The sequence below is a fragment of the Cyprinodon tularosa genome, unplaced genomic scaffold (genome assembly GCF_016077235.1).
Source record: "Cyprinodon tularosa strain WSP-4 unplaced genomic scaffold, ASM1607723v1 ctg435, whole genome shotgun sequence".
NCBI lineage: Eukaryota > Metazoa > Chordata > Actinopteri > Cyprinodontiformes > Cyprinodontidae > Cyprinodon > Cyprinodon tularosa.
The window spans coordinates 42,131-54,615 of record NW_024039158.1 but is presented as its reverse complement, the minus strand read 5'-3'; the positions used below and the strand labels follow the sequence as shown (position 1 = coordinate 54,615).

At 38.8% G+C, this 12,485-nt stretch overlaps 1 protein-coding gene across 1 annotated transcript; it reads right to left on the bottom strand.

Moving 5' to 3' along the window:
• Window positions 1-237: 237 nt before the first annotated feature.
• Window positions 238-3,791, bottom strand: LOC119792945 (macrophage mannose receptor 1-like). Its single transcript, XM_038299804.1, has 4 exons — window positions 3,761-3,791; window positions 2,502-2,884; window positions 1,932-2,363; window positions 238-405 (listed from the first exon to the last, which is right to left on the bottom strand). The coding sequence occupies exons 1-4, from the start codon at window positions 3,789-3,791 to the stop codon at window positions 304-306; spliced, it is 948 nt and encodes a 315-aa protein (XP_038155732.1). The 3' UTR covers window positions 238-303.
• Between the last annotated feature and the right edge of the window lie 8,694 nt (window positions 3,792-12,485).

Here is a 12,485-nt window from a genome sequence, read left to right as displayed (position 1 = left end):
CACCCCACGAGGGGTGTGAAAATAGTAGTTATATATACATATATATATATATATAAAACTACTATTTTTACACACACACACACACACACACATATATATATATATATATATATATATATATATATATATATATATATATATATATATGTGTGTGTGTGTGTGTGTGTGTGTGTGTGTGTTTGTGTGCAGCGAGAGAGATTGAGAAAGAGAATAGTGACCTTTGTGTATTTCATCTATGAAGTGAATATAATTTTTACTTAATAAAATAATAATAATTTCACTTTTTAAAAGGGTGAGCTTTCCTCAGGTGTTTTGGGATTTTTTCTTGTGAAAAACTTGTCCACCTTTCTCAACCCAGCGGAGTTTGAAGTCTGGAATTCCATCCGTCTCCAGTTTAGAGTGCAGCTAAAGGAAAGAATGGAGAAAAAAATGCTATTCATTTGGGTTTTATTATTATTAATTACAATTTGGTTTATCAATTTGACTCTTTAATCAATAACTTAAAGTAAAATTTAAGCTTAAACAGAGTTGTAACAGTAACAACAGACCTAAGATGCTAAAGCAGTTTAAATGATTTTTTTTTTCAATAGCTCTACTCAGCAGTCATAGAGGCACTTTGATTTGGAAAGATTAACAAATTCTGCTTGCTGTGGGATGTTTCATAGGGGAAGGCCATTGCTACAAAGGGACTTCTCAAGTTCTGATGTAAATAATACAGGATTCTGTGTAAATAACCAGATAGAATAAATGTGTCAATGGGTCCAATATTTATACAGTATGGCCTTTTTGTCTACATCCAGTCCAAAGAGAAGATTTCTATTAAAATCCTGTTTTGATGTTTTTTGCAGCGGACACAGGTTGTGTCACTACCCTATTTGTACTGTAAGCACAACCTGTACAGCTAATTAGCTAATATGTGCATGCACCAGCAGAATGGGATTCAGGTCATCATTAAATAATGAAATTGGCTACTGAAAGTACTTAATTGTATGGAATAATAATGATTTTGCTTGGTAAATTGATGTATTTAAATTCTTTCTGTTTTATTTTCTGTCTGTCATCATAATCAGACATGTTTGTAGGAGTCTGGCATATAGAAACAAGATTTCACCTTGTTTATCTGTATTTTAGAGGTATAGTTCTTAGATCATGCACTACAGCGGTACAATGAGATGCAGACATAAAACCAAAATTGAATGAAATCGTTTACAAAGTCATAGCTGAAAATGGAGCTGCCTGAAATAGGATAGGACAGTGTAAAAAGGCGTATTCTCACAGCATAGTTCTTATTAACTTTGTACGTAATATAGTTCAGTATGCAGATTTAGGCAGACCAGCAGATTTATTTTGCACACAGGTTTGATGACTTTTTCCTTGAGGTGGACAAAGTGGTAACATTCATGCATGTCTACAAGTTAGTGGATTCAAATGTGGGTAATTGTGGGAAAATTTGGCAGTGCTGAAGGACATTATTAATAGAAGAAATTGTGGGAGGTTTGGCAGTGGTTCAGGAGTAAAGTGTCCATGCCTTGGTCCTTAACACAGCCATCAAAGGTTCTGGTTCTGCCCTGTTGGGTTTTGTCTTCCCCTCTCTAACTAAACCCAATTTTAAGTTCATATAGAAACCAGTAGTGCCAAAAAGGTCTGGTTTAAGAAAAATGAGGTAGATGGAGGGAGTGCATTTGCAGCAACTGAGCCGCTAGCTGATGATGAGGTATGGTTTATTAGCAAGCTTATAGTGGGGAATCAGTTAGGAGCTCTGCACAGAGATGACCCCAGCCTCACAGAGGGTGCTGTTGCTCAAAACTTTCCAACAGAACTTTTCTTTAAAAAACTGCTATATAACTTTAGGTCAACTGAACTTTTGTGTTAAATGTCTCAGGGTAGAGAGGAAAAGTGCATTTGTAGTGACATTAAGGCTTGTACTGTACCTGCTCTAAAATCTGCTGCTGGATATGAGGGTCAGTCAAGTCAGCCTCAGACTGGAAGCTCAGCTTTATCCTCCTTCTTGGTGGGATCAGAGTCTGACAAATAAACTCGTGCTCTTCACTGCAGTCAACATCCCACCATTTTCCTGTGTCCGTTTTGACTGCAGTACAGGAAGTCATGTTGGTGCTGCCGCTGTTGTCAGGCTGGCCTACCTCCCAGTTTGTGAAGGTAACTGGGCTTTGGTCAGACCAGTTAGCCCAGAGATCTCTGTAAAGGCCCATCCAATTGTTAATTCCAAGCATGGGATGAATTTCGTTGTTCTGAGACATGTTCCACACTCTGACAAGATCAGTGTGTTCAGATCGACAGTAATTCTTAGCATCTTCCCAAGTTTTTAGAATGTTTACTGGAATGTATTTAGAAGCAGCTTTTTCTGATGGTAAAAAAAAAAGAGGGAAATAGTGAGAATAGAATTTTCACACATTTTCCTGTTTTTCATATTTTGATATTTAATGGTTTTATTCCCAGAAATGTTGAGAATAAAGTATTTGGTTTGGTAAGATTAATCTTACATCAAAGCAGATGAATCTGCGCTTTGAGTCACAGTCTTGATCTCGCCAACCCCCAATATAGTTCATGACGATGCAGCTCTGCTTGCCTTTTGCATTGTCAGGCTGATTTTTTTCCCAGGGTGGGAAACTGTTTTCACCGACAAAGTCAAAGTCATCCTCTCCCATCGTCCACTTCCAACCGGTGATCTTATCATAAAGGCCGATCCAAGCAAACTTTCCAGGTTCCTGCAGGGCAGTGAATAATCTGCTGCTTTCTTCAATTCTGTCTACGGTGACCAGATCACCATACACCTCTCTACAGTACTGCTGAGCTTTGGCCCACGTCTTTGGGATGTTCACATAGTGGTACTCCCGGAACAGGTTTGTAGATAGAACATAAACCCCTGATGGATAAGAGAAAGATTTGAACCAATCAGAAAAACAAAAAAAAAATCCGGACGTTAGGTTCACACATCTTTTGTTCCAAAAGCACTGAATCTGCTAAGGCTAATTTGAAAGTTATCATGGGGGGACATCATTATCATTCAATCCAATCCAAACCACTTGATTTATATAGCACATCTAAACATCAAAATGTTTCCAAAGTGCTGCAGATGCAACAAGGCAAATAAAACATTAAATACAAATAAAACAGTTGAAAACAATAAAATAGCCATAGGGGACCAGAGAATAAAAGTGAGTCTTAAGACGAGCTTTGAAACACTCCACGGTCATTGATAAAACAGACATCAAAAAGTGGACAAATTGTCAAGAACAGGGCAGATGGACCCTGTATTCAGGCGAGACAGAAAGTGGGAAAGTTTAAAATGTTTACAGCAGAGAGCTGTGGATCTCCATTCTGCATCGGCTGCAGGGGGGAGGCGGAGGCACTCTGGTTTAACACTTCAGTCCATCCTCTCCGAAGGAGGCAGGATCCAGCCAATGGACTGCCAAACAAGCAGCGACGCAGAGCCGCCCAGAGTTTCCCCGACGCAGCAACCCCAGAGAGCAGGCAGGAATCTGATCCAGGTCAGGGGTCCGATCCAAACAGGAACAGAAAGATCCGTGGTTCCAAGAATCCATGGACTGTTCAGGCAGGTTAAGAGTTCCAAAAGTCCAGCAGTGAGCTCAGACAGACATGCTCAGATGGAGACAGGTGGGCCCAGTAGTTGAAAAGAGACAGAGACAAGACATGGTACCAAGAGAACTGCTGAACTTTAAACTGGCTCCATCAAAGAGCCAGGACTACGGGACTTCAAACTAGCTTCCCCTCCGCCGACCCATAACAGGAACAGAGTGCTCAGTGGGCATGAGCCAGAACACGATCAGGAAATAGAAGACAAGACAAATAACCCCTTTCTAACCACTGGCCACCAAGAGCAAGGTGATGAACAACTGACTTTACTCAAACTCAAGTTAACAAACAAAAAACAACAATGATCAGGCTCCAATAGCTGGGCTAAACCGTATATTAAGCAGAAGGAGCAAGTGGATAAAATTAAAGATAATCAGTGTGTGGGGAGGGTTCGGCAGGAGAGTGAAGTATATATATATATGATATATGATATATATAAATATCACATTAATGTGTTTGCAGGATTTTAACAAGCACATACATGAATGACGAAGAATAATTCTAGCAAACCCCCCTAAAAGGTCACTTTTTTACAGGTACCTTAAACACACACCAAAATATCTCCAGGTCAGGTCTGTTACGTCAAAAAAACATTCCTGTATGCTCATGATTCATGATCGGTATATGCAAAAAATAAGGAAGAAAAACTGTATTAAAAAAATCAGCTCTAAGATCATGGAATCGATATTCGTTATATTCGGTTTAAGACTGGAATCAATTGGTCAGTGGTGGTTTCCAGGGAGAAAGATGCCTATTACTTAAAGTCCAAGAATCAAAAAAAGAAAAATGAATATAATGGAAAAAACAACAGCATTAAACTGCTGCAGTTGTGTACCCCTGTAACAAATGTATCTAACCATATTTTGAAATGAAATGAGGCATATAAGATCTGATTGAAACAATTTTGGAAAAGTAGCTAAAAAATCCAAAACTATAACACTGTAATGTTTTTGATTATTTTTTTTTAATTTCACATGTAAATTAACATTATGATAATTGTCTTTTCTGAAGTATTGATGCAAAACAAAAATGTGTCACCTTCAGAATATTTACTGTGAATTAAAATGTATCAGTACGCAGCTTTAAAGACTGACCTGAGAAAGTGAGGACAAACAGTAGTGTGTTCTTCATCCTGCAAAAAGCAAGAAAATGCACTCCAGCAAACTACGGTACTTTCAAAAGATAGTAATGAGCTTTTAAAAACAGATAGATCTTATTGAGAGTGCAAATGATTTTCTACCTCTGAAGCTTAAACAATAAAACTACATACACAGATCAATCAGTAAACATAAGAATCAGCTTACATTTAATTACACCTTTCCTAGAATTGAAAAAGCTCCAGTTCTCATTGCTCTTGCTTTGATGATGGTTGTGATTAGAAGAACCTCCAACCATTAGGGAGACATTTGTTAGCTTCCTTTCATTCCTTTCCTCTTTTTTCTCGGATGCTATGCAAAGTCGTCCTGGTATTGGATGCTGTAGCTCATCAGATGCAAAACTAGGTGGTAAATTGAGCATTTAACTTTGAAAAACAAGATAATCAAAGAGCAGATTGTTGTATTAATTTACATAAATGTACCGAGGTTGCATTCATTTTCATTGAATATGTTTGTACCAGTTCACATTGTAGTCATAGAAAGTTAATACATAGAACCGATCATTAGATGTATTTTATTGAGTATGAACAGGGAGCTAATAGAAAGCTGTGACACCTGGATGAAATTCTAACATGTTCTTTGCTGTTGAAGATAAACGATAAATTATTGAATATGAAGTATTTCCCCACTCAAACAATTGTTTTTTCATCTTTTCATTGTCCATCATGACTTCTGCTTGCCCAGATGCAAACACTGCCAGTAGTTGTTTGAGAAACCTTGAAATGAATCTTTTATATACCTATGGATGAAAGTTAGCCCACTTTTTTTTTGCATAATTGTTTTAATTTAGCTGCATTACAGTGTTTTTGAGCATGTATGACCTCTTTAAGTTAACCCCAAAGTATCTCAGCATTTAAATATTTAAAGGTAAAGGTATTTGGATTATTCTCCTGCCGCATACTGTGACTTAAATTGACTTTGTATTTTTGCTTCAAACTGATGACTGCATTACTTCCAGATCTTGTAGAAATAGGAATTCATAGACAAGCTGATCAGAGCATCACACTACCACCACCCTGCTTTAATGTTGGTATCATGCAATTCTGCAATGATGCTGTTTGGGAATCAGGTCTACCCTTCAGCGGCTTTTACCCCAGTACGTTCTGTCGCCTAGCAACCGTGATAGTTGACACACAAAGCAGGGAAAGAATGAATACCGAACTTTCCAAACTTTTTCTTTTTTAATTTTTTTTCTTTTTGTAAGTGAAAAAAGTCTTCACTCATGACTCACTTATTTTGTGTTCCGGGTGATTCTTTTTCCTTTTTTCTTCTTGAACTGATTTCTAAGTTGAACTGAGGACCGCAGAGCATGTGGTTTTCCAAAGGCCTTCCTTCAACCTAATTTCATTTGTTTTTGCCTTGGCCACGGCTCCTGATCATGGCTTCGGCAAATCTTCAAGTAATTATGCAAAAATCAACTCTCCCGTCTCATTTGTTGTGTGAAAATGGTGGTGAAATGAGGCGTGTGACCTTCCGCTCCAGGGTTGTTTAGACCATAATATAAGCAAACTAAGGGAAACAGACAGGTGCAGAACCCTCTAATGCACTAGGATAAATTATTATTATCACCTAGGTGCAAAGAATTTTTTCCCAAATGTTTTGTCTTTAAAGGGGGGCTGGAAATTAAAGTATATTGCCTGACCTGAATTCAGCTGTCTCTTGAAACAACATTAAAAAAGGACTCTGCAAAATTCTTATTTGCTCGTATTCCCATCGTGATTCAACCCCTGACAAACAGATCTTTTTTGTAAATCATGTGCACTGCATTCCTAATTACCTTTAATGCATTGTATCAACAGCAGAGGACTTTAATATTCATACCTCAGCAGAAACATATGTAGAGTTACAGTGTTTGACCTTTGAACTTTAAGGGTCACTCATCAAATTGCCTCTAAGGCTGTCTCAAGGCTGAATGAAACTAAACAGATGGACACAGACTCTCTGGGAAAGAAGGTGCAACTTTAATTTGTGTAATGCTCCCTCTTGTGGAGATCTATGGAATTTGATCCCTTCTTCATCAGAGCTGTTCTTCTGATATTATGTATTAAACTTATTTATGTTTGATCTTCACCAAAAAACACAGCCTCCTTTTGTTCCTTACACTGCAAAAATGACCTATAAATAAATAAAAATCTAAGCCTGTTCACCCTTAATTTGAGTAGATAAATAAGATGATTTGCCAATGAAATGAATATTTTTACTCTAAAAATAAGATAATTAGATAATATGCATTTGAAATAAGACAATGCAAATGTTTTTTTTCTTATTCTAAATGGAAAATGTATTTTACCATTGGCAGAGTGTCTCACTTGCCTCCTCAATTTAAGAAAAATGCACTTATTAAAAAAAATATATATATTTGTATATATATTTATTTAGACCTGACCTATTTTACCTATTTATTAATTTTTTAATGACCTATTTTATTTTATTTTTTTTGCAGTGTATTCCCCTCTCACACCTCTAAACAAATAACCAACCACCACAGTCCATTAATATTTTTAAACTCCTCTCTTGCCCCCACTCCTTGCTGGTTCCTCCTGTTACCTGATACCTTCCGATTAATTTTCTCCTCTATCCCTGCTTTCTGTTGCTCCTTAGATTCCTGTTTTGTTCATTTCTGGCTCTGTGTGCTCCTTCTGATATTGTAAAATTTGTTCAAAGACTATCTGTTGCTTTGCATTTGACTCCAAAACCACAACTACATCATGTCAGACAGACAAAGCAAAACAGGCCTTCACTTCAAATGAAGCCCTGTTTATCCATTGATATCAAGAGAGCTTTAAAGTTTAATATCTGAATCAATAGTAAGACTAAAGGTTTTGGCTGCACAGCAAGTAAAAATTATAAGAAAACCATCCAACAATTTTTCTGTATTCGTTTTATTGTTTAAACCTCCAGTAATTCAAGGAGTGTATATAAGAAAACATTAAACACACATATCTTATACATAAATAAAACCAACAAACATGAACATTAAACATATTATCTTGCATATGGTTAGTCCTGTTAGTTAGTTAGTTAGTTAGTTAGTTAGTTAGTTAGTTAGTTAGTTAGTTAGTTAGTTAGTTAGTTAGTTAGTTAGTTAGTTAGTTAGTTATTTTTGCCATATCATCATTTTCAACTTTTCTGGTCCTGCAGTTTAAAATGGAGCCAAGGCAGAAGTTCAACTGAACAAACTGATTGCTCTCTTATATCCACCTGTGACACAGCCAATAAGCTTTGAACCACGCTTCCACGAAAGTCAATCGGCATCCAAAGTTCATCTTTGATCCGCACTGTCTGCCACCTAGTGCACAGGCTGTGGATACGCTGTGACTTCATTCAGATGACACCAATTCAACCCACCTCCAGCCCCTCCTCCACCTTCGTAGCTAAAGCTTCATCAGAGTGTCATTCTTCCCGGACTCTTACTGCGTTCCCTGTCTCATCTTAACCGGTCCGGCAGAAGACCGCCATGTTGAGCCTGGTTCTGCAAGAGGTTTCTTCTACACAGGGAGTTTTTCCTCTCCACTGTTGCTCCATGCTTGCTCATCATGGACAGGTTCTCTCAACCTGACTTCCATCTTCCAGGTCCCTGAGTGAAGCTCTAGTGTCAGCTCACGTGATCCACTGGATCTCCCTATAAAGCTCAGCATACCGTCTGGCTAACTAGCAGTCTACGTACTGACCAACTTCATCTATCTCCTCTCCACTACCAGTTTCAGGCCTCTGAAACTGGTAGTGCATATCTATCAAAATTAAGCGCTATGTTTCCTGCCGAGGTCTGAGCGCCAAAGACAGAGTAACTGTATCAATAAATTTGTCCTAATTGTCTTTTCACTTCGTATTAGTTTTTCAGATTGAACTCTTCTGGTGTTTTAACAGTTGCCAGGCCTGGCTGGTTTTATGAGAACCAGCAGTATTCCTCCCATGTCCCTTAGCTACTTAAAATTCTGCAGGCAAGCCATAATGAATTTATTTTAGTTACATTACCGTACAAAATTCTTGTTTCAGACTGTGCTGAATTGCAAATGATAGAGATAATATCATTAAAATTGGGGGAAACGCTGAGGGTGTGTGTCGTTAATGGAGGAAGACGGATGTGTCTATAGCCTGAATTAACACCCTCATCACTGGCAAGTGAATTTGCCAGACGGCTTGGTGACTCATGCTGCTGCTGCTGGATGCTCAGGTTTCATGTTTTCTGCCTGAATCGTCTGTGTGAAAATCTGGAAACAAAGTGCAGATTAAAATGGTGACAATCAGATATTTTAGGGTGTATTCTGTGATTCTTTTTCTAAGGGTCTGATTTTGTCACAGACAGCAGATGGCGATATTGCCTTAAAGTTTAAGCAGAATTCCCAGGCCAATTTCCCTGCTGCCTCCTCCTCCTCCACCTTGCCTTCCTCCAGTTTGGTGGATCGCAACAGGATCTTTTTGCCATGCTGGTCACGCCCCACGTAGATATCAGCCTGTTTCTCTGACACATGCATTGTCACATCTCTAATAAAACACACACATGCAGAAGCATCAAGACCTTCTCACTTGTCCCCACTCAAATTACATCCCCATCCAAGCTCTTGGTCTTATATGTTTATTTTAAATGAGCCTTTCCAAGCTAAATTCTAAGGTTTAAGCCCATCAGTCCAAATTTAAGCTGTAATTACAATAATCAGGGATTGAAAAGCTTGATGGCAGAAACACAGGTGGAAAAACAGACTGGCTCACTGTAATTGATCTGGCATTTCTGCAGCCCAGAGCACGCTGGTTGGAATTAGTGTTTGTTTGGCACTAGCAGCTGCAGTTGCACCAAAAGATTTAATCATTTTGATATTTTTAAGAAAAGAAAAGAAAATAATCTATCTGAATCCAGCAGTTATAGTTGTAGTATTGCTTCCCAAACATGCATGCGGTGTTATTCTCAGTTTAAATTGATAATCAGTAAATAATCCATTAAATGAACAATAAACTGGAAACATAAGACATTTTTTTTATCAGTCTTCTTGTGTAGCATCTAGATTCTAAAATCTGTTTTGACTGGAAAAGTAGGTGCATTTCAGGGCTTAAATTGGCACAGTTCATTGCTTTTGATTTGGTATTTTAGTAAATAAATATTACCACCAAACAAACATTTTTATTTTATCTTTTTTCTAAAGGACAAAAATACCATTACACACACACACACACACACATGTTAAAACACCATCTCCCTACATGTGGGAGACAGAGCAACCATCACCATGGAAACAAACGTCATGTAGCCCAGTCTCCCACCATCCGCCACCACCAACCCTTCCTCAATATGAACTCACCCCCCACTTCTCTCTCTGTTGCTGCCTGTCTATACTCCCATTTCTCCTCCTTTTTCTTCCATCCTCAACAGCATCCATCTTCCCAAAAACAATCACACCCCCCTTTATATTCCACCCCTCCATATTGTTCATCAGATTAAAGAGAAAAAAATAGTCTTTCTGCACTGTTCTGACGATATCTGACTTTTGCCTGCATGATGAAGAGCCTCTGAATTTGGTTTCATGTTTGTAGACATGTGCTTGAGATGAGAGACATCAAGGAACAGTCTGTAAGGTGGGATCTGTATGGGGGAAGGGGCACCATCATGGACCAATGGGACTGAACTAAGTGGTGTGGAAAAGCATCCTCTGCATCCTCTATCATCAGCCTTTTCCCTTCCTGTATTCATACCACATATTTAGCTGAACCAGCTTGGAGATTGTATATAGGTTTATTGTTAATTAGTATTTTTATTTTATTTTTTGGAAGATTACTCTTTTAATTTGTATGGTTATCTTCACATCCCAGGGTCCCCACAGCATGTTGGGGAATGTAGTTGTTGTGCAATGTCCAGCTGCTGCACTGGACTCCAGAGACTCCTTTACTATGAAGCACAGTGTAGTATTTTAGTACGTTTAATTTGTTTCAGTACTTAAGTAGTGTTTTGCATATCTGTACTCTGCTGAGTCTTTTATTTAACCAAGATTTTTGTTTGTATTTTGTTACATTAGTTACACTATTAAAATGCTACTTTTACTTATTTAGACACATTTTTATTTTTGCATTCCTATTCTCTAAATATGTGCTGCTCAGTGGAACAGTGGGTAACACTGCTGCCTTGCAGCAAAAATTTTCTGGGTCCCAGCCCAGGGTCTTTCTGCATTGAGTTTGCATGTTCTCCCTGAGCATGCGTGGGTTCTCTCCGGGTACTCCGGCTTCCTCCAACAGTCCAAAAACATGACTGTTAGGTTAATTGGCTTCTCTAAATGTTCCTTAGGTGTGTGTGAATGGTTGTTTTGCTCTGCAATGGACTGTAGACCTGTCCAGGGTGTACCCCGCCTCTCGCCCATTGACTGCTGGAGATAGACACAAGGACCCCTCGCGACCCCACTCGGGACAAGCGTGTCAGATAATGGATGGATGGATGGATAATCTCTAAATGTTATATTTTGTGAAATGATTTATGTGGAATCCGCACATGAAAAAGAGAATGAAACTGGATTTTGTTTATCCTGAACCACACTCATTAGCTGGAGGTAAAAATGCACCACATTGTTGTTTTGCCTTAAAAGGCCTATAATTTTTCCTTGTCCAATGTTACGTCAGGCTCGATTATATGGAGCAACAGTATCCGGACATGTTGATCCACTGGATTCTGTTTGTGATACAGTGAAGCTCATTTGATGAAGATTCATAAGTATTTTGTTGCTATCCCTTCCAGTGTGTATATCCGACATGATGGCTAGCCAGTCTCAGAGATTAACATCACATTTTCGGCTTTGGAAAGGGCAAAAAAATGGGAAAGGTGTTTTTCTTTAAAAAAAAAAAAGCTTTATTTTTTTATCACTTGTATCTGAATATCTGATAGAGGCATTTCTTGCAAGAAAAAGTCCAAATTTATTTCACTTCCTTAGACGGAGAGAAAAGCTCTGACTGGGGCAAGCCCAGCACACACATCTAAACTGTATAAATTTCAACACACTCTCCTTTAGGACCATCCCACCCCTGCATAAAAAACTTTCTCACACTCGAACATTGAAGCAAAACACCCTCAGTTCATCAAGGACATGCGTTTTTCATTAGCTTGATACTCAGAACACTCAGAACAGGTGTCTTCACCTGTATGTTCACGGCACAAAGGAGGATGAGAAAACTGTAAACACTTTTCTTTTATCACTCCCAGCCTTCATTTCACCCCAATTAGGACGAGGAAAAACATGCTTCCTAGGGGTGTAAATAATAATCGTTTTGTATCGATGCATCGTTCCAACAGCCAAAGATCCCATGCATCGAAACGTCCACAAGAGTATCGATTCATGTTTTTTTTTTCTCCGGTCTATATTTATCCATTTGCTCCTGGGCGTAATTCTCCCTCCCGTGCTGTGGTGGCGCTAAACCTATTTTGCCCTCCTACCTCGTTTCCTGGTTATTCTCTTACAGCAGTGCATTGCAGTAAGCTTGACACTGACATTTTTGATTTATGCTCAATATTGAAGCGTGGTCTGTGCTACACACTGTGGGTCTAGATACGGCCGAGTTTAGTCCGACGACGGAGGGACATGACGGCCAAAAAGAGTGGAGATCCAGGTCCAAAAAGGGTCCCAGCGTTCTCGTGAAACTCGCTCTTCTAGCAGGTCAAACTTCACGAGTTGTTTCCCACAATTTCGGTCATAAAAGCAAAACAAAGAGAGGTGCAGCGGAGCGTCTGTAGAGGGGGCG